Below are 23,007 nucleotides of genomic sequence, written 5' to 3'. Positions count from 1 at the left end.
TCCGAACAACCGCAGGGGAAGTGGGTAGGAATGTTAGTGTAGCATCTACTTTTGAAAGTGCAGGGAACCTATACTACCTTCATAGATATTACAGGAAAACAGTATATCATGTTAGTAGGGCAAGGCAAACAATAAGGATCATGAAGAAGATTCTTTCAATAATAAACTGTATATAGTACATATTGAGTATATATATGCAAAAATAGAACAATCTCACCAGCAATCCGTCGCGTGAAATACAATTGCGTCATTTGAATTTCCATCAGTGCATCTAATATCCAATAATTAATTTAATGTTTTCCATTTCCATAATATCCATGTGTATTATTTAAACTTGTTCCCAGATAACACAAAATCGTAATAGAAAGTTCACATTAAATCGTTTTCATGTCAATTTCACATTGGAATTGTATAATAATTAGAGTATGTCAAATCGAAGTGAACAATAAGTTGTTTTGCAGTCGTGCGTGTCTTCATATACAATTCATGACTGTGAATTATAAAGCAGGATAGACAATTGCAATATTTGATTATATCTATATCATATATTCAGGAATATTTAGTTGCGTGTTATAAAAACTGCGCAAAATAGAATTACAAATAGTTGTCAAAATTTTCGCACGTATATCGCCTCCACTTTGGTACATATATGTTCTTATATGGCGTGAAATATAACTTTTTCGTTCAGATATGATTTCGTATACCTCAGTTGCAACCGAGATATACAAACCAAATGGTTTACTGGGTTACGGCCAAAGTTTTAATCGTACAATAGGAGATGCTTGATGAGCTAAAACGAAACAAATAACTAAAATAACATATTAGGCTTACTTGCTACCAAGGCCGGGTGGCTCAGCCGTCTGCGCAAAATCTTAGTTTTGAGGTCTGGCATCTGGGAACCACGCAGCATCGCACCCCCTAGCTTAGCTACTCAATTGAGTATTACCGGGTATGGCCGCGTGGAGGCGCTAGGTAGGAGCTTGGGCTGGCAAAAGCTATATTGGTCGCTTTCTCGTTTGCCTTCCCCATTTCATACCCTGTTTTGCAGAAAGTAAATTATTATCAATTAGTTTTCATGTTACAGGAAGCAACTAAAATGATTTGCTAGAAATTGAGATTGACTAACTGAATATTTATTTTGTTAGAACGACCAGTTCTCGAAAATTGCAAAAAGTTCTGGTCGTTTGTCAATTCTAACACTTCTTTGCGTCTGTCAGAATACAATGCTAAATTTTCATGCACATATCGTTTGTTTTGAGCATAAAAACTGCTTTTGAAACCCCATCGAGGCATTACATCGTTGTGCTCTAGTTCTAAAGTGCACGTTTTCTCGTTGATTTTGTCTGGTTTTGCATGCGCAACATGAATGAAGGAATGCAAATTGATGCAGTGTACATGGACCTCTAAGCAGCGTTTGATTGGGTGGATCACGGTATTCTCCTTGCAAGGCTTGAAAAGCTGGGCGTTTCCGCTCCACTCCGCAAATGGCTACTCGCGTACCTGAAACACCGTAGGCTGAGTGTTCCGAGTTTTCCGACTGCTCGTTCTGCAAAATCTCTGGCGTACCACAGGAGAGCAACCTTGGACCACTACTCTTTTCTCTTTTTGTAAATGAACTGTCGGCGCTGCTGCCATCTGGCTGCTGATCTTTTCATGTCGACGGTGTAAAAATCTTCAAGGTAGTTAAAATACGACTTCGACTGCATTGAACTTCAACGCCTAGTGAACAAATTTGGAGATTGGTAATCGAGTGACATGCTTACACATGCATCTCATTATTATGCACAGTCTTCCGTGGCAGGATTCCAGAAACCTACCGTCATATGAGGAACATTGCCATTCAATTAATTCAGAGACTCTTGAGAGAAGACGTACCAACGTTTAAGCCATGTTCCTGTCGCGAAGTCTGACTAATAACTTCACACTTTTCGTTTTGTCACATTACCACATCAAACCACATACCTTCTCAAACCACAAGTCCAGTCATCAAAAAAATTAATGGTTTGAAAGGTTCCCGTTTCATTTGCAGTCAGCCTAGTCAGTAAGATACAGACGAACGTGAATCAGAAGAAATTATGCTTGCCAATTTCGTCGGTGTATCGAAAGTATTTGACTGTGTCCCACATGATATGTTGCCACTCAATTTGTACAAATATGGAATAAGAGAAAATGCTCATAGTTTAGTATAACTAGTCTTAAAATATAAGAAACAAATAGTTTAGATGGACACTAACAGTACTCATGTATGCATGATCCAATATAGAGTACCACAAGGATCCATATTAGGACTCCTTTTGTTTATCATCTACTTTAATGATATAGTTAAGTCCTTTTGAAGGGTACGTTAAAGATGTACACAAATAATTCTGCCACTCACAGCGCTGACAACATGGAGCAATTATTTGGTTACATGAGAGCATGACCTAAAACTTATCGGATGGATTCAATTCTAACTGGTTTCTGCGAAATAGTGAGGTAGAAACAGTTTAAACCCATACTCATTTACGATTACTTATCCAACAAAATATGAAATGGTGGCTATGAAATGGTGTAGACAATATTTACTCAAAACAAGTTGAATTTCTTGGCATGCTTAAAATAACTAGTTTTATGCCCGGTTTATGGCGGTAGTCAAATGCCACCCCCGGGGGAGACATCGGATTTCGAGACATCAAGTGACACTGCAAGCAGCTCGTACTACTCACACTCAGGCGTAAAACAAAGCAAAACTGAACGTGCGGATCCAGCTGTTGAAGCTGCAGTACATGTAAGCCAATCGATCAGCCAAGCCAAGTCTGGATCCAAGTTCCAGACCAATAAACGTATAAAATTACAAAATAATATTTAGAGTAATAAAAAATAAAATAAAAACAAGAAAAATACACATATAATACGACTTATTTATTAGTTTTGAAAATATTGCATTCAAAATCACTGAAATTAAAGGTTCTGCCAAATAATCAGAAGATGGCGATGTTTCCAACATGTGGCAGTTTGAAGATTTTCAATTCGCTTTCTCAGAAAAAGATATGTCTATATCTAGATCGATACAATCATTTTATTGAAAATTAGATCAAGCGCATCTAATTTATTGCGAATGAAGAAAATTTCGCATATCGCTTGTGATTTTCGGAACACTGGAATAAAAGGAAAGGATTTTATATAATTAGTTTGCGTTTTCAACTTTCGTACGTTTGAAATGTTACCTGTCTTTTGACGTAGGACTACGTCTTTCAGGAAGGTAGCTGATATAGGGGGTAAATCCTAAAAATCTTTCTCAAAAAGTGGTCAGGTTTTGAATTTTTTAAGAATTTTTTAAGAATTGGCTCAATTGAAGAACGCCATTATTTCGTAAGTGTACACTATTGAAAAATTGAATATAATGAAGCATTGTCCAACTAGAAATTCTCGCATCCTGATTGGTCGAAGAAAAGACGTCACCATGGTTTGCACGTGTTTTTTGCAGAAAAGGGACAGAAACTCCTCGTCCCAATAGGTCGAAGATTTTTTACGGCACTTAAACCTATACCAATTTGATATCTGTGCTTGGGAAGTACTTTAGGGTCCAAAACCACCCCACTTCTTCAACCGATGTTATCGTTTCCGCATTAAACCTAGTCCAATGTGATGTCCTGAAGGTAAACAATTTTGTTATAGCATAAAACCATCCCTTTTCTTCAACCGCCTTTAACATTTAACAATGAAATTAGTCCAAATTGATATCCTGAAGGTGAAACGTCATCAAAAAGTGAGCAGTCATACTTTCCTTTTGTCAGATGGTATCCTTATAGGTACTGCGGAATTTGTTCGAAACTGTTGTCTTGCATTTGTGCATGTGACGTGACACAGAATTCTCAAAGCGAGGAAAATCAGCGACTCGCTTATCTGAGAATAGTTTTGAACATTTCATTTGCTGCTTTGCATCAGTTATTTGCTGACAATTCTTTACATAGTTTCCATAGTGAAGGATTACATTTAGATTAATTTCTTTCAAAAATGATGGACAAGACAAGGCAGGAGGGACCCGTAGTGATGCTAATGTTTATTTGACTGTCAACTCAGTATAAGGCAGTAAGGTACAAAACATTTTGCAAAGAATTTTAACTTATTTAGTAGGATTTCTCAACCTGCAGCGCAACCAAGCCATTTTAACAGAACAATTTTTGATATCATCAAATCAAATACATAAATACATAGACGTCTAACTAAATAGTGTTTGATGTTGAAGTAAGATTTGAGCCGCTATTAACATTCATTCAAAACTGGGTAAGAAATGGGGAAGGCAAATGAGGAGCGTCCAATATAGCTCTAGCCATCCCAAGCCCCTGCCTAGCGCCTCCACGTGGCCATACCTGGTAATGCTCTTTTGAGTAGCCAAGCTAGGAGGTGCGATGCTGGGTGGTTCCCAGCTGCCTGATCTCCAAACCGGGGTTTTGGGCAGACGACGGAGCCACACGGCCTTGCTAATAGGTAAGCCTAATTTAGTTATTTTAATTATTTTTTTTTTTTTTCGTTTTAGCTTATGAAGCATCACTTGCTATATAGTAAAAACTTTGGCCAAAACGAGTTTTAATACTGCGCATGGATACCAGAATGAAAAATTAAAAGTGCAAATGCAAGTCTGCGACCTATAAGGTACCGCGCGCGACGCTGTTCGTCTGTCAGTGTTTTAGCCGCGATTCTCAACGGTTCTATCACGGAGCGAAAAAATCCAGTTTGTTTCAAAGTTGAAGTTTTTATAACAACCTAACAATATTTTTGTTTCAAAACGAAATTCTATTTGAATCAAGAAAATAACAGTTTTGAATTAACAGTAAAGTATTTTCAAATTGAGTTTAACATCGATAGAACAATAAATATTTTCATTTCAATCATACATATCAGTTTGAAACAAAATCACCGGAATCACCGTGCCGACGGAGCAGCAGTTTGGATCTTTCCTGCTGTTTTTGTTTTGTTGCTTCCGTTAATGCATAGATTTTACGTTCTTTAAATGCTTTCACATCCAGATCCATTTTCAAAATTCGACGAAGAGATTCCCTGTTGATATTCAACTGAATTGCCACTTACCGTGCGGACCAGTCGCAACTGCGACGAATTCGCTCTCGAACAACCTTTTTAACTTCTGCAATTCTAACGCTTCGTCTTCTTCCGGGTTTGTTCACAAACCCAGATCCCCCTTCGACCAATTATTTTACTGTATATTAAAATAATGCAATCCAAATGCAAATCCAAAAATTTTGTCAAAGCTTGAAAGACCCTATCGCGTATTTTCAAAGTTTGAGTAACTTGCAGATTTCTCTGGAATATTCAGAAAATTTCATCAAAAATAGTGGAGTCAGCATTTTTCAGAAGTTGCTCATAATTGGTTTTTGTTTTACATAGACGTGTTTTACATAGACACAAATTCCAACTTTATCAAAAGGCAACCTTAACAACCCTGACTCGTCAAGCTGGTAGCAAAGACGGGGTTAGATATAAAGAGAGAAAGAGAGTTTTTATATGTTTAGGTGGTTTAAGTCGTTTATGCTCGTATACTTTTATGTTAGCTTCTACTGCCCACCAGGTGGCGAAGAAACTTCTCCGATTACCTTCCATATCATTCTTCTCCCATCCATTCTCTCCGCTCTCCACTATACCTACACACACAGGCATGCCAGATGTATAGTTTTTCCTGAATCTGCAGATTTTTAACTATTGCACAAATTGCGTGAAAATGAATTTTTATTTTTTACGTTTTTCATGAACTGAAAAGTGAATAAATTAACTTTAGTTTATATCCTACGAACTCGTTGCTTTCCTTGCTTTCATGTAAATTCAAATAAAAACCAATTATTTACTTTTGAGAGTCACTCGTCCATTGGTATTTATCACTCGATTTTCAAGAAGTTGCATACTACCAACGTCGGCCTCATCGTATAGTGCTTCAAAATTTCTGGCAGCATTGTTTACACATACCATTTATATGTTATTAGTCGTTTTGCTACGTACGTTCGTTTACAAAAAATTTATTTTTCATTGTTTTTATCGTAGAACTGTCTTACAAAAGTGTAGTATCGAGTGCGAATTGTGACCGGTTAAAATTTTTACATGTATGTATTCAAAAGTGTTCAAAATTGCCACGAAAATCATTGAAAAAGAATTAGATTAAATACTGGACTTCCTGGTGTGACCGTGTAACTTGCGTAGCCCTTTGTCGTACGTCAAGTGACATTTTCTATGTTTACAAATACTAGTTAGGAGATCCCGTTCTCAAGTTTTCTAATTTAGTTGTGCTTTGTTTAGAAAACAGAACAAACATGTTTTGCCTGTTTTGCGCAAAATAATTGTAGTAAGCGCGAGCTCCATAAACCGAAAAATAAGGGCACAAGCGAGTATCATTATGCCCGAGGCTGAGCTATGCTGAATTCTATACTTTATGATTCATCAATGAACGTTCGCGAAACGAAGTTTGCAAGATGCAAGTGTTCAATCCATGGTGGTGAGAAACGCACAAAAAAGAGAGAAAGATCGCGTAGGCAAACCGGAGTGAGATATCCTACTTATACTACTGCTTCTATAGCTTCCAAATACAAAAAGAAATCCGCTGGAGGTAATCTCCTTTACCCAAATAGTTTCATCCTAATTTTAATTGGACCACCAATTTGTTAGAATTAATCATTTGAAAAAAAATACATCGGTACTTATGCGACATTTGATAGATGAGAGCTATGATGATATGTTATACATCCTGCAATAGGATTTCTTACCCTACTATTACTACTGCGTTCGCCGCAGATGATTGAGTTTCATTCACATACAATCCGTAACACTTTATGGTGCTGCAACTCTAAATCCACCGGCGTGGGCTCTACTCTCCGACAGTCTGTTCGGTGCATACGGTCGAGTTAGACGCATGGCGAGCTGTGTATCGGGCGAAGCTTAGTAGCAACGTGGTCCGCGGTTTCTGCAATGTAGAAATATTGCAATGAGAATTCATGTGAACTCAACGAGCGAGTGAGAATTATTCTGTACGTGTTTTGAAAACAGAGTGAATTAGTCATTCCTGAGAAATACGCAAATGGTGTTAAAAAATTGTTAGTGCGAAGTTCGTTGATATTTTTGTGAGTTGAAGAACATTTGTTGAGAATGATGAAGGTAAACGGTTTAAACTATAAAGCACGGCATTTGATACAGCAATAAGGAAACACCTGCATTGTCGCTTAATCGAGATTTGAGACAAACAGTGAAGCTCGAAAATTAAAAAAAAACTAACGGGGTGTTTCCTCTCCGGAAGTGTTTTTTATGTGATTTTATTTGAAGGTTGGACAATAGTGTGTGTAATCTATTTTAGCGCGAGAGGTCCAAAATGGCATCGATATCATTATCGCGAGTATTGCACAGCAAGAAAAGCAATGTGGACATAGAACATGAGAATCTGATTAAGAATATGGTAGGCAAATAGCTTATGCTTCGCAACGGAAGCACATTTACTCTCACTATGCACCGAGTGACAATTCTAACAATGGTGTGGAGCAACACTGGCTTTTCTAAAGTTCAACAGCACTACATATTTGCATAACAATTGACCCAATGGTTTATAATTGGTACATCACCTGGTAGCAATTAGCCACTTCCCTTTTGACTGTCAATTCTTCAGTGCTGAAACTTTGAATGTATGAGGATCACCATCAAATACGATGGAATAAACCAAACAGAGCGTCTCGTACAAACCGGCATCCGGCTAGCGCTGGACAAAATCACAAAATTTTTATATATGTGTATACATACATATGTGTTCATCCATCCACGCCCGCCTAAATTATGTGACACTATGTAGGTTCGTCGTATAATCATAGCTTATGCTGGGCCATAATTTAGGAAATAACGAGCAGAATGCTGTATTTTTATGCTTACCGGGAGACTAAAAAAACTCAATTAATCTGATTGAATCAACTTCGAGCATAAAATTGTGGATATAGGAAAAATGAGGAGAATTTTTCATCAATTTTCCCAAAAACTTCAAGTGAAATTTTTTCGGACATCGCTTATTTCAAAAATTTATAACGATGCATGCAAGTAAATTGTCTTAGTAATGCGGGAAAAAGAATAGTCGAAATTTTTCACGGCGATGAAAAACTGCGGACTTGCCGTGAAAGGTGCGTTTTAAGTTATGGATTTTTTTATGACTTGTCAATTCCAAATCTCTTGATGGAAAAAAAACTTGATAGCATTATTTGATGTTCCTGAGTCAGAAAACTCGATTTTTCTAAACACTTAGAATATTCGAAAATTCATAATTCATGAACCGAGCATTGTAAAGCGTAGATTTACAGTGCTACATGTAAGTACACGACCGGTCGTTAATTTTTCGTTTTGGGCCAGACAGACCCAAAATTTTATGAAATGAATCTATTAGAATAGCAGGATTAATAAATTTCGATCTTCTCGGAAATTGCTTATTCAAAAAATTCATAATTCTTTATTCAAGTAGGCACCGTAGAATAAAGATTTTTGTATGAAAATGCAAGCAAATTAGTAAATAAATCACAGCTTTCCGTGTGGATTGAGTCTAGAAAAACTCAGTTACGTAGAGAAGGAATAACAGCGGCTTAAAATTGCTACCTTGTGGAACACGGAGGCAGAGGATACTATTGATCCCGTTGGATCCCGTCAATGGACGCAGAGAGCTATTGATCCCGTTTAAATTTACAAATTGAATTCTCCCAGAATGGTAGTTGCCAATCCCTCTCTCCAAATACTCTAGTTTCTGCAGCTCATGGTCGATGCTATTGAATACTTTCTTTAAATCAAAGTAGATTTCTTGAAATCTATTGCCGTATAAATCTCATCAACTTGCTCACTGGCTGCTGTCAGTGACCTGGAGCCTGAATTCATATTGAAGACTGTACAGGATCTTGTGATCGTTCAGGAAATTCAGCAACCCAGTCGCGAGCTATTTCTCTAACATCTTTTACTCATCCGGGGTCCTCCGGGGGACTGTCCGATAGCATAACATAGCATGGTTTGACCGCCCGTGAGATGCTCGCGATTGATCTATATAACCTGAAATTGCACAAAGAACCATCAGAATAATGCTTGAGAGAAGCATATCATTCGCAATGAGCACTTTCTGGTGACCCACTGAGATGGTGATCTTTGTGACAATCAATAGCAAAGCTAGCCACGTTCAATGCAGGGGAGGGAAAGGAATATCAGCCCGACACTTGCTGCTACTAGAGACCGAGGTATTCTCTGCATCATCAGTGTCATAAGTGTCACAGGAAGGAGTTGTTGTTAGTGGAAAGGAAATCATCTGGATCCACCAAGGCAGATGGTACGATCACTGTCATTCGAGCTCGCGCACGATTAGAGGACATGCTTGGTTACTTGACTATCACGAAACAGGTAGTCGAAATCCGAAATATCGATATAAGAAAAAAAACCACGAGAAATCAGTTTACGACACCGAAGGTTATGTGCTATCAGTCTATTCGTCTGTACGAAATCGCGTGTGAACAGTTATTAGATTCCGATAAAACATTTGTTGCTATACGCGAAAGTATTCCCGAGACAAACGTGTCTATTTGGTAAATACCACGAAAAACATGGCTGCGCGAGAAATCTTTTAGCATCCTTCGATCATAAAAAAAAAATACTTAAAAACCCTTGCAACTTAATCAGGGCGCTGCACAAAAGCTATCAAGTTTTTGATAGTCGGTAATCATATAATGAAAATTATGCACGTGATGTTCCTAGGTAACCAATTTCACGATTCGAGTCGATACAGAGATACCTTGTATAGAACTATTCAATCCTGTACATATCCAGAATTATAAACACGTCATTGTTAGGTATGCCCAAGTGAATTCAAAATGACCTTCAAAATTAACTGCTGTCGAAAAAATAACAACGATCGAAGCACGAAAGCAAACGATGCTAAATTGCCATATGAAACGATGTATGTAGGCACCGGTTATATGAGATCAACCTGGATATTCGAAAGTCTTGTGAAGCCAGTAATTACGGAATTTAAGGCCAAAAAGCCAAGAACTTTGCGACGGCGGAGGCAATCTACGCCAGACTGAAAGCGGAGTCTAGGAGAATTGGGCTAAAAATAAATGCGTCGATAACCAAATACATGAAAGGAAGAGGTTCAAAGGAAACAAACGTGCGTCTCCCACGGATGGTAACCGTTGACGGCGACGCACTAAAAGTGGTAGAGGAGTTCGTGTATTTGGGATCGTTGGTGACACACTAGTAAGGAGATCCAGCCGCGCATCCAAGCGGGAAATCGGGCCTACTTTGCCCTTCGTAAAACGGTACGATCAAGAAGCATACGCCGCCGCACGAAGCTAACAATGTACAAAACCGTTATTAGACTGGTAGTTGTTTATGGACTCCAAGCCGTGACGCAGCTCTCGGAGGACATACGCGCCCTTGTGTTCGAGGGAAAAGTGCTGCGGACGATATTTGGCGGAGTACAAACTGAAAGCGGAGAGTGGCGGAGGCGTATGAATCACGAGCTACAGGCACTACTTGGGGAGACTCCCATCGTACATCTAGCGAAAGTTAGCAGGCTACGGTGGGCCGGACACGCCGTAAAGATGCCGGACGACAGTGCGACGAAAACAGTCCTCTTCAGCAACCTCACTGGCACCAGGAACAAGGGGGCCCAACGTGCACGATGGCTCGACCAGGTTGAAAGCGATTTGCGACTTCTGAGATGACTAGGAAATTGGCGACGAGTGGTCCAAGACCGAGTTGAATGGAGACGAGTGCTTGAAACAGCACGAGGCATCCCGGCTCTATGCTGAAGAAGAAGAAAAGGCCAAAAATACACCTTTTTATAAATTTAATATAATGGTAATATCTTACTCCAGATCGATATTAGTGTGTGGTTGCTGACGTCAGTTTTGGATCCAGTTTATTGAATAGGAGTTGCTCGTGCTACTTTCAAACAATCCGCGAAAGTACTCGCACTTATTGATTAGTTGAAAACGTCCCTCATCAATGCTGAGAAAGGCTGATGAAAATCCTTGATGAATTCTACTGATATTCTAAGCAGCGAAAGTTTTCCAGTTTCCATCCAGTTTATAGCGACCATAATAAAATATCCGTTAGAATAAATAATTTCTCAGCAGTTTCGGTTGTTGTGCAGCTTATGCGCATTAAATTTTATCGTGCATATTGGTATGAAGGATACAATCAACGCGCCATCGAAACTTTGTATTTTTTGAAAACTAGTTGTATAAATATACTCAATTAGACAATTTCAATTTCTAGTAAAATCGCTCTAGGTGCTTCCTGAAAAACGATTGGTAATAACTTTCTTTCTGACAGTCACACTTTACCAGGATGGTTTTTTGTTTGCGGGCTACAAAAATAGTACAATATGGCTTCGTATAATAAAACATTTTCGGTGTTGAACTCCAATATTCTTCTAAACGGCAGCAATAAATCTGTTTGTTCAGGGTGTACCATATTAGTAGCACTATAAAACTACAAGATTTATTGCGGTTTAACAAATAACTGCAATAAGATCAATTTCCTGTAGGTTTGTATTACTACGGCTCATTTACAGGAAATTTATAAGAGATGTGCCGCAACCAACAAATTTTATCGTGGTACTATTAGCTATCACAATAAATTCGCTTTAATAACAAATTTATGATGGTTTTATAGAAAGCTATAAGTGTGTTTTAACCTGTATCATACTGATATGCCGTAATACCAAAATAAAACCAGAGGTAATGATTAATACCGCAATAAAACCTTTATAAAATTCAAGAAAAAACCAAGTGGCTCTAAAATTGTTGCTTTGGATACAATCTACTAAGTTCACAGCATTTGTTTGCGTCTTTTTTGCGAACTTTTTGTTGCCGCTGTTTTTAAGGGGTAAAATATCAATACTATCTCAGATTTCTGTACAATTTGTAGGGTAAAACAAGGTAAAACATTCCCTTACGCGACATTTTTGTGAAAAGCTTGATCGTCGTTCGATTTTTTGACTCTTTCAGCCTTCCCAACAGGCATGCTTTCTTGAAAATCTCTAGTAAAATTATCGAATTGGCATTTTGCCTGTAGTACAAAAACCTTGAGGCAAAACGGAATTCTAGATTATGTATTATTAAAATAAAATTGTTCATATACGTTTTTCCTAACCTTCTTCTTCTTTTCCCTACCAAAGAGTCTCAAATTAGAGGGGGTTTGTACATGATTCATTCAAAACTATTAAAAAATAGGAGTAAATGGGGCAAAATAGGCTACTTCTCGTCATTTCCGCGCGTTGAGACTATCACCAATTGATTAATCGTGATTTTTACATAAGAAAATTCACTTTTACCCCTTAAAAACAGCGGCAACAAAACGTTCCGTTTATTCGGTTGGTTCTGCCCACTATGCATTGTCTGAACAGTAATCGTTAACATTCACTCCGAGGACTCGGGTTCCAATCCGGATCCCGAAGGAGTCACAAATGACTAGGGATAGAAAAACTATCATTAACTACTGATAGTTATCAGTAAGCAATAATATCACTAAATATCAGTAAAGTTTCGCTGTTATTGATATTTACTGATACAATTACGTCGTTCCGCTAGAAAAAACAGTTAGTTCAAATTTATTGGTCGGTAGTGGCGTATGATAGGCGAGGAACACACAATATATCGTCGTCATCGTCAGTGTCCTAGAGCCAGGGTGGCTCGTGCTGTTTGAAGCAGTTGTCTCCATTTAACTCGAATTTGAGCCACTCGTCGCCGATTTCTCAGTCGTCTCAGAAGACGCAGATCACTTTCGACCTGGTCGAGCCATCTTGCACGTTGAACCTCCCTGTTACTAGTGCTGGTGGGTTTGTTGAAAAAAACTGTTTTCGAACCCACTGTCGTCCGGCATCCTTACGGCGTGTCCGGGCCAGCCTACCGACTTTCGCCAAATGTACGATGGGAATCTCTTCAAGTAGTGCAAGTAGTTCATGATTCATACGCCTCCACCACTCTCTGCTTTCAGTTTGTACTCCGACACAGTGGCTCCAGATTACTACCCTGTGATGAACCAGAACCATTAGTAAATGCAACAAACGATCAGTTCCCGTAAATTGCCTATCCGTAAAATATGTTTCCAACCAACTCTCACGGCAGTACATCAAGTTCGATTCCCGACAAAGTCGACAATTGAAATGAACAAAATCAAAATTCTCTCAGGTATAAAACATTATTTGATCGAAACTGCAATTAATGTTGTTTTATGAGTTCTAAAATGCGCCGTCGTGCCCGGAAGGCACATTTCGAATGCGTTACATCAAAAACGTCCGTTCATTCCACAAAAAAACTTGTAATGCTTAGCAAAACAGCCTTTAAAAAAATGCTCTTCTGTTACTATTTACATAATTATGTATGCTAAACAAAATTATCTGTTGTTGTTATACCAATTACCCGTATTTTAACATTCACTTGTTTTAAAATCCCAACCTGAAAAAAACATCTAAAAGCATAAATATGAAACAAAAAATGAAAAAGTTTACATTAAATTCAACGGAGCTCACTGTCAGATGCCTTCTCTTACGACAGACAGCTGCGATTTGCACCGGGCGGCGGGTGAATGTTTCCTTTGGCTACGCTTAACGGTTTGGAGTGCTGAAAACAGACAAGCAACAGCAACAAAAAAAGCACGCACATCGGTAAACGTACCACAACAAACAGGTAGCACGCATCGCTGAATACCTTCTGCATACTTGCACCTCTCCGCAAAATTGAACCAGCTTAAACAATCAAGTGAATGGTGATTTATTTATCGGGCCACCGCCGCCGTATTGTTTTGATTTATTTGCCATTGAAGAACCGTTTTATCGATTGGTTAAGGTCAACAGTTTGTGTTCGTAAAGCAGACAGCCAAACCAAGAGTTTGACGATTATTATTTCAAAAAAAAAAAAAAAACTTTCCTAATAGTAAATTTTTTTAAAGTAATGACTGAAATCAATGAGTTCAGTCCAAAGTTTAGACAAGCTTGATGTTACGAATATCAATTTCAGTTAGGCTAAGCTGTGGCAAAACTATCACCTGCTGTACTGCGATCCTTCTAGTCGATGCAGTGCAGGTATACAAAGAGTTTACAAGGAAGCAGGTGTTAAATGTTTAAAAAAGATCTCAGAGAAGACGATGTGTATTTCGTTACACGGCAACCTTTCATCAATGATTTGGTAATTCCAAAGAGTAAATAGTATATCGTGTTCAGATGCAATTATCTACTATGTATATAGTTTTGCATGATTTAAAAAAACCTTCTATGGAAACGAAATATTAACAGAAATCAACGATCCTAGGAAAAACCTATACATTGCTTGCAATGTCGAATATTGCTTGCAATTAACTGAATCAACAATAGTCATTCTCACACGATCGGCTGAGTAGTGCAGTTTTCAGCCAGCGAGGAAAATAGCTGAATGCAAAAACTTTCCTACATAAATGAGATACAATATAGTCAACAGAGCATTCCGTCAAGTTTCGAACGTTTGAACGGAAAGTATGGTTGTTTCCAAGCCAGTAGTGATACGCACTTGGCATGTGTGCAGTCCTTTAATGTATGAATATGGCACAGCAGGAAGTTTGAGAGAAATAATCAAATTAACGAAAACAGTGAAAATTGTAATGCCGATGTGCGCTGGTACGGAACAATTGTTAGAAACAAGCCGTTTTTATTATTTTTCTTATTGTAATTACTTCGAGTAACACTTGGTGTTGACAATTGTGTCAACGGAATCTTTTTCCGAAAACGTATTCTCCGACCGACGACAATAAAACAACGACTTCGGTTTTGGGAGAATATAATTTTCCTGCAGGATGACAAACGTAGCAATCATCATGCATATTATTAGTTTATTTATTTATTTATTTATTTATATTTGTAATTCATCTGACTAGTGTCTACATGAAGTCTAATTACTATAACAGATTAGAGGCTTTTATCTTCTGCAAAAATTTATGCGAAGGCTCATCGAACTCAAATAATTCTTCAACTTTCAAAAAGGTTCTAATACATGCGGTAACTGGTTCATTATATCCAAAAACAGTACGATGGAATGGAACTTGTAGTAGGCCAATAGAACGTAGAGTCCGTTGTGAAGCACGAAAATCCAGTAGTGACAAAAGCCTGGGAGAATCGATTTCACCATGGATGACTTTGGCTACGAATACAGCTTGCTGGGTTCTTCGTCGGTAGTCTAATGAGTCAAGATCAAGTAAACGGCATCGATCAGAGTATGGCGGGAGGTTCTCGGGATTGCGCCAAGGTAGATGTCGCAAGGCAAGCCGGATGAATTTTCGTTGCACTCGTTCGATGCGCAGGATCCATGTTAATTGCTGAGGACACCAAACTATATTACAATTTTCAAGCAGCGGTCGAACCAGGGCACAGTATAACGATTTTAGGCAATGAGGATCGTTGAAGTTCCGACCAATTTTCGAAATAAAGCCGAGCTGACGCATTGCCTTCGAAATTATCGATTCACGGTGCAGGTCGAATGTTAGTTTAGTATCAAGTAACACACCAAGGTCACTAACGTAGTCTACTCTGCGCAGCTCAGACCCCTCAATCTGATAGTTGAATACAATCGGGTTTTTAATGCGGTAGAAACTTATCACCTCACATTTTGCCACACTTAGTGTGAGCCAGTTTCGTTTACACCAGTCAACAAATGTATCAAGTAACGCTTGCAGGCGGCAACAATCGTCAGTTTTTCCAACAGGTAGGAACAGTTTCAAGTCGTCAGCGTACACAAGTCTGCATCCGATATCCAAGAGCAACGTAACGTCGTTGAAAAACAGTGAAAAAAGCAGTGGTCCCATATTGCTACCTTGCGGAACACCTGAGGTATTGGTGAATTGCGCAGAGATACACGAGCCAAGCTTCACGCGCAATACCCTGTCACGCAAGTACGAGCTGAGCCATTGCACTAATTGTTGAGAGGCACCGAGTCGAATAAGTTTATGCAACAATATTGTATGGTCAATTCGATCAAAAGCTGCTTTCAAGTCCGTGTAGATTACGTCCACTTGCTTCTTATTCTCTATTTGCGAAATACAGGTAGAGGTAAACTCCATTAAATTCGTACAAACGGAACGGCCAGGCATGAAGCCATGCTGAGCTGGAGATATGTAGTTTTTTGTACGAGACAACATCATACTGCTAACAATTATTTCGAACAATTTTGACGCGGCAGACAAATTAGTAATTCCGCGATAGTTCCTAACATTCCGGCGGTCGCCTTTTTTATACACTGGGAATATAAACGACTCCTTCCAAATATTCGGGAATTTAGCTTGTTCGAATGATTTGTTGAAAATAATGCGTAAAGGAACTACCAATGGTACAATACAGCGATTCAAGACTACAGCTGGAATGCCATCTGGCCCCGCAGAGAAAGAACGCTTCAGTTTTTTTGCAGCAGTTATTATCATGTCGGTAGTGATCTCAAACACATTCAAGTCGACCAGATCAGCAGGAACGTATGAAGCAGCGGTTTGTGCATCACGATCAGAGGCTGTTTTATTGGCGAACACAGATGAGAAGAAGTTTGCAAACAGCTCACAAGAATCAGAAACGGTAGTGGATTCGATTCCGTCAAGGCACACGTGGGAAGGGATGGAGGAGCATTTCCTTTTCGAATTAACGAAATTCCAAAAATTTTTCGGTTGTTTCCGGAGATCGGTTTGCACACGCAGGACATATGATTTGTACAGAACCGCATTCAAACGACGAAATTCATCGCTAGTACGTTTAAAGTTGCGCTGTGTCAGCATTGTCTTACGTTTCCGATGTGCACGCTGTGCTCGGTTGCGCTCCCTTCTCAACTGCCTAAGATGCGGGGTGCTCCACGCAGGCGAAGCCGGTCGTTTCACAAGAGGTACATTGGAGTTCAACCATCGCGAAATAGTTTCACAAAACTTCGATGCCATCTCATTCACATCGTTATACTCCAGTAGAGCCCTCCAATCAATAGAGAGCAAGTGCTGATCCAGTGCAGAGAAATCGATTTTTCGGAAATTCAATTTTTTTGTTTCATCAATCAGAGCAGTAGCAGTATCACCATTATCACAGACAGGCATCGACATCACAAGCGGTGGGTGGTGAGGGTCGACAGGCAGCAGCGGGGTAACACAACGGTCGATAGACAATAAGCATCCAGAGGTGCAAAATACCAGGTCCAATGTGCGCCCGAGATGATTTCGCTCTGTGTTCACTTGTGTAAGGTTCAGAAAATTCATACCATCGATCAAAGCGGCACTCGCACAGGGCAGATGTGCTGTGGATACTTTTTGACTTCCATCCGATCCCCATTCAATGCGAGGCTGATTAAAATCGCCGCACACCAGAAGCGAGCCACGATCAGTACATTTGTCCCACAGCTCACAAATAGATGAAACGTGTATATTGACAATGTCAGTGCTACGACTCTTATCGGGCGGAATGTACAGGCAGCAAAGTAACAGCTGTTTGCCACGGATAGTAGCATTCACGCAAACTTGCTCTACGTGGGCACTGTTAGCAGATTCGGCGATCGAACTAGGATAGCATTGCGCCACGGCAATAAGTACACCTCCGAAACTGGATTTGTCACTGTTGTGTGGATTACGGTCGCAGCGGAAAACATTATAAGATGTCCCGAATAATTGAAGCGAGTCGATGCGGTCGTCTAGTCCGGTCTCGGTTAAAAATATTACGTCAAGATCACACTCGTGAGTCGTCAAGAAGAATTCGTCGATTTTAGTCCTCAATCCGCGTACATTTTGTAGATAGAGAGTGATGTCATGCGCACTATCGACGTCACACTGCAATACGGAATCACTTAGGGCAGTAGGAACAGAATTATCGCATAAATACTCGCCTCTGATGGGAGCCCTAAGGTTCCCATCGTCCACATAAAAACGCCTTGAATTTAAATCATCACCTCGTCCATTGCAGTGGGTCGTCGGTTGAAGTTTTTTGGCTGGTTTACAAATTCCCTGAATAGTACGCCAGCCGGCCAGGATGCAGGATCCAAAGCTTGAATTTTCAGCGCCGGGTCAAGTCCGATTTTGTACGACACGAAGGACAATTGACTAATATCCTTGTCCTTGGGCACTAGTCGTACAACTTCGGTAGTGTCGGGAACATTTAAACACTGTGACACAATTTTTTGCACGTCACTGTCAGTAGCTAACGGATTCAGGCCAGAGAGATACAACCAAAATCTAGCTGCTGGTACGGTGGTAGGCAAAATAGAAGGAACCGAAAGATCATTCAATGTAATTTCTTTTGTTCCGCGATCGGTAGCCGCCGCACTGGAAGGCAGCTGTTCTTCTCGACGACGTTTAACACCACGTACAGGCCAGATTGGTGAGCCGGTTGGGTCTTGTGGAGGAGCAAGCGGTGGCATATTATTCAGTGAAATGTTGTCTATTTTGCTGCTCAATGATTCGACGACATCACACAGACGCTGGCATTGCGCAGATAGAACGGATGGACCGCTGGATTGGCAGTGCATATCACTGATATATTTTTTTACGCTGCGGTTATTTAGTTCATCTCTACATGCAGTACACATGAGTAGAACCTTTCCCAGAGTAAACGCATCTCTCAATCCACGTACGTTAATGCCACAGCATTGCTGGCTTATATGCATGTAAGCCTCGCAAAAACCACAGCGCATTGGTTCGATATCATTTATTTCATTATTGCATTCGCAGCATTGTTTTTTCTCCATTGCGTTGCGTGCGTTGGTACGTAGCAGGTAGATAAAGCAGACTCAAGCAACTGTCAGAAGCGTTTGACGAAAAAGCTGGTGCTGCCGGTGATTAAGCCGCGCAAACAAAACAATCACTTTGCAGTAACGAAAAAATATTCCTTTTCCACCGGAGAAACGTACGGATTACTATAACTCCACGATATCACTCAACTAAGAATAGTTATTGATCGCCTTAAGCAAACTTCGATACAAAAAACAGTAATTTTGCAATCCAAACTCAGAAAAACTGAAGAGCCGATAACAACAACTGTCGTAGTAACTTAACGAAACGAAACGAAAGTTAGTCTTTAGTCTTTAGTCTTTAGTTAGTAGTTAGTCTATATTAGTTCATATAATATAGATCTTGATTAAAATAGTAATTTGTAAGACTTACGTTTAGTTCCTTTTGTTTACCACTCGGCTTAGGTTCGTAAGATAGTATTGTAAGAATGACAACGACGGTGTCCTATGTGTAAACGAATTAGTTTAGATTTGGAAAATAATAAGTTGCAACTATCCTCTCACCGTCTGTAGTATATACTGGTATTATTAACCTATTACTTTAGGTGAAACTGTGTGAAACCGGCTAACAATGTTTTAAATCTAGCAATAAGTTAGCTTTTAGGTTGTAACTTTAAGGAAATAATAATTTGCACTTGAGGCGAACGAAATTTTCTGCTATTGCCTCGTTTGTTTTGTTTTTCTACTGACCTGGCTCTGACGCATATGTTACCGTTCAAAGTAAACTACATAAGGTAGGTGCGTTCATGGCCACTGTGGCCAACACTCCCCCCGGGTACGCCAGCCTCAGGTTGGCTTACACTTCGTCGCACCGGACGTCTAACTGGGCAAGATTCGGTGCTGTTCTCGCTGTTGTGGAGCAAACTTGCAATCTTTCTCGATCTTGGCGGCCAGCAATTGCGACGCACGCTGCGATCGACGACGACTTGTCGGGCACTTGTAGATGTGTAAACGGTCTAGGAAAAGCGACGAGGTGGCTTCGTGATAGATGGACGTGTACAATAGAGATGGTCGGGTATGAAAATTTGAATACCCGAACCCGACCCGTACCCGATTAGGAAAAAAAATAAAAACCCGTGCCCGACCCGAACCCGCAAGTTTATTTTTTTTGATACCCGAACCCGACCGCAACCCGTCGGGCACGGGTACGGGTCCGGATACCCGACAATCTTTAGTGTTAAACGAGGTCAATAGACCCGACCCGACCCGTACCCGGTTTCAAAACCAAACCCGTACCCGACCCGAACCCGCAAATTATTTTTTTTCAATACCCGAACCCGACCCGTACCCGGCGGGTACGGGTACGGGTGCGGGTTTCGGGTAAATTTTCCGCTACCCGACCATCTCTAGTGTACAAGCGCGTGAATGAGCGATGTGGAACTGCTGATGCGTTTTGTCGAATGATTTTGTGGTTCCGGTGGTGGATGGTATTTGTGGTAGTGGTGGTAATGTGCTACAATCAGGCTGGTGGTATGGTGTTTTCGGTAACTGATCAGTTGCTTCGCGACGTCAATGGTGAATGGTGTCTGCATACACACCTGCTTGTGTTGGGTTGCGTAGATTGGTCGTATTCGGTCGTAGCCGCAGCCGTCTTCTGCCGTTCCGTAGCGTCGTTGTGCAATAGCTCATGATGCCGGTAGGTACATCCATTCTTCCCGCATGATTTTGCTCTACAGCTACCCTTGTGAACACGCAGACACGTTCGGCAGTAGCCAAATTCTCTTACAGTTGCCCATCTCGATTCTCTAGAGAGTGCTAAAAAGTGTTGGCACCTATCGGCAGACTTGCAACTTCCATTGCAGATATGACAAGCTTCCACCGATAGGGCTGCTCCCACAGTGGTTTGTTCTTCAGTGTCACTGCCAGAATTCACTTCATTCACTGTTAGTGGAGAAACAACACTTGCCGCTTCTGCCAAGGCGTAAATCCACTGACCAAAGGATGCCAGGTTGGCATGTTGTAGTGTAAGACGATGTTGAGCCCAGTTTAATTTGAGCAGCGAAGGCAGCTTGCCGACAAGCTGATGTAGCATGCTTACATTATATAAATATTCCTGCATTCCACAAGCATCTACGGTTGCGCAAAAATTTTGAACATTCACCGCGAAGTTTACTAAGGTTTCCAACTTGTCTTCTCGTATCGGTGGTAGAGCGCCTATTTTTTCGATCAATGACTGTATGATCACCTCGGGTTGGCCGAATAGCATTTTCAAGGTTGATAATATCCCTGAAACGTTTCCAGAGTGCATCAGTCGACTCTTTACAGCCTCGTAGGCCTTACCTTTTAAACATTTCTGTAGCCGAACTATGTTCTCATCCTCCGTGAATCCACACATCGCAGTCGTTCGATTGTACATGGACATAAACACTGGCCATTCCTCAGGATTTCCAGAAAATAGAGGTAATTCTTTGGAAATTGCTTGCCGGGCAGCAATCTGAGAACTGGAGAGCTGAAACTGATCATAATCTTTCCCCATAGACAAATTTGCAGAAGTGGTATGCGGGTGACCCGACATTCTAGCATTAAGTTGCGTTGATTGCGGTAAGGCATCTGGGGTGAAGATTCCAGATCGCCCACGTAGCGACACCCGATACGACCTGTTTGTTTCCGGATTCACCGGAGGAACGAGTTGCGGTTCGGGTATCTGCTTGGAACGATTCGTAAGCAGTTGCTGCTGGTCGCGTAGATGACGTCGCTCTTGCTCCAACTGTTGTTTCAGCATCCGATTAATGGTTTCTGCCTTCTTCTCCAACTCGTCTTTTTGCTCTCGCAGAAGATTCTCCTGTCGACTATGTTCCTGTCGTTGCTGCTGCTGATACACACGAAATTGCTGCTTTCTTTCCAACAGCTTCTTTTGCTGCCGCCGTAGATATTCGACCTGTTGTTGTTGCATTTGATGTTGCTGCTGCGCTTCTTCCTCTTGCTGACTCAAGCATCCTTGGCGCTGCTGTTCCTGCCGACTTGCTGCTTGAGCGTCTTCTTTTCTGGTTTGTTCCAAACAAACGGATTCAACTATCTCCAAGGGTCTAGGGTTAGCTGTCTCGACCCATTCTTCGATCCGACGATGAGAGACGTTAGAACTGCGACATGACCCTTCCTCACTCGCTAGGTCCGACAGGATTCTGTACTTGCTGTCGAGATATTCCTTGTGCTCTTGAGCTGCCTTCTCTTCTGCGAGTCTTCGGCGCTCTTCTTGCTGCTGCTGAAATGCTCGCTCCTCCTGCAACCTCAGCAGTTGCAGCTTGGCACTGACTAGTGCAAAATTCTGCGATGAAATGGATGTGGCACACAGCACATCGATCGACAGTCCTCTTCCTGGCAACGACTTTTCATTCTGTTGGATAGGCAATATACTTGAAAGCAGCTGCGCAAAAGGACCGGATGGCACTGTCAGCAGCGTTGGATCAGAAGTGTTAGCTTGAACTTCAACTTCAACTTTTTCGCTCGGCAACGACGAATTCTGCTTCGGCTGAATGGATACGGCACTCATCGCATCGGATTTATTACCACTTGGCGGCATTTTACCTTGACCGACCACCGTTTCGATAAACGAAAATTATATGATGTTGACAATTGTGTCAACGGAATCTTTTTCCGAAAACGTATTCTCCGACCGACGACAATAAAACAACGACTTCGGTTTTGGGAGAATATAATTTTCCTGCAGGATGACAAACGTAGCAATCATCATGCATATTATTAGTTCATATAATATAGATCTTGATTAAAATAGTAATTTGTAAGACTTACGTTTAGTTCCTTTTGTTTACCACTCGGCTTAGGTTCGTAAGATAGTATTGTAAGAATGACAACGACGGTGTCCTATGTGTAAACGAATTAGTTTAGATTTGGAAAATAATAAGTTGCAACTATCCTCTCACCGTCTGTAGTATATACTGGTATTATTAACCTATTACTTTAGGTGAAACTGTGTGAAACCGGCTAACAATGTTTTAAATCTAGCAATAAGTTAGCTTTTAGGTTGTAACTTTAAGGAAATAATAATTTGCACTTGAGGCGAACGAAATTTTCTGCTATTGCCTCGTTTGTTTTGTTTTTCTACTGACCTGGCTCTGACGCATATGTTACCGTTCAAAGTAAACTACATAAGGTAGGTGCGTTCATGGCCACTGTGGCCAACACTTGGGTATCTGCATTTATGCACTTATTTTAATTTTTTATGAATTTTTACGACGACTAGGAAATTGCATGTTGAGATGGGCCAGAAATACTGTCGCTATTTTCC

The 23,007-nt window shown here is 40.5% G+C and overlaps 1 protein-coding gene across 4 annotated transcripts in view; it reads left to right on the top strand.

The window, feature by feature from the left end:
• Window positions 1-6,024: 6,024 nt before the first annotated feature.
• The window catches only part of LOC128733752 (huntingtin-interacting protein 1), a 55,202-nt gene continuing 38,219 nt past the window's right edge, over window positions 6,025-23,007 (top strand). For 2 of the 4 annotated variants that reach the window (XM_053827526.1, XM_053827527.1), the window contains exon 1: window positions 6,832-7,432. In XM_053827526.1, coding sequence (XP_053683501.1) covers window positions 7,349-7,432 — 84 coding nt within the window. In that variant the 5' untranslated portion in view covers window positions 6,832-7,348. Of the gene's footprint in view, window positions 6,093-6,831; window positions 7,433-23,007 lie in introns of those variants that run through there. The other 2 variants (XM_053827528.1, XM_053827529.1) reach the window with 2 other exon arrangements.

Source organism: Sabethes cyaneus, chromosome 2, assembly GCF_943734655.1.
Source record: "Sabethes cyaneus chromosome 2, idSabCyanKW18_F2, whole genome shotgun sequence".
Classification (NCBI taxonomy): domain Eukaryota; kingdom Metazoa; phylum Arthropoda; class Insecta; order Diptera; family Culicidae; genus Sabethes; species Sabethes cyaneus.
The sequence above is the reverse complement of the archived record's forward strand: the minus strand, read 5'-3'. Positions and strand labels throughout refer to the sequence as shown.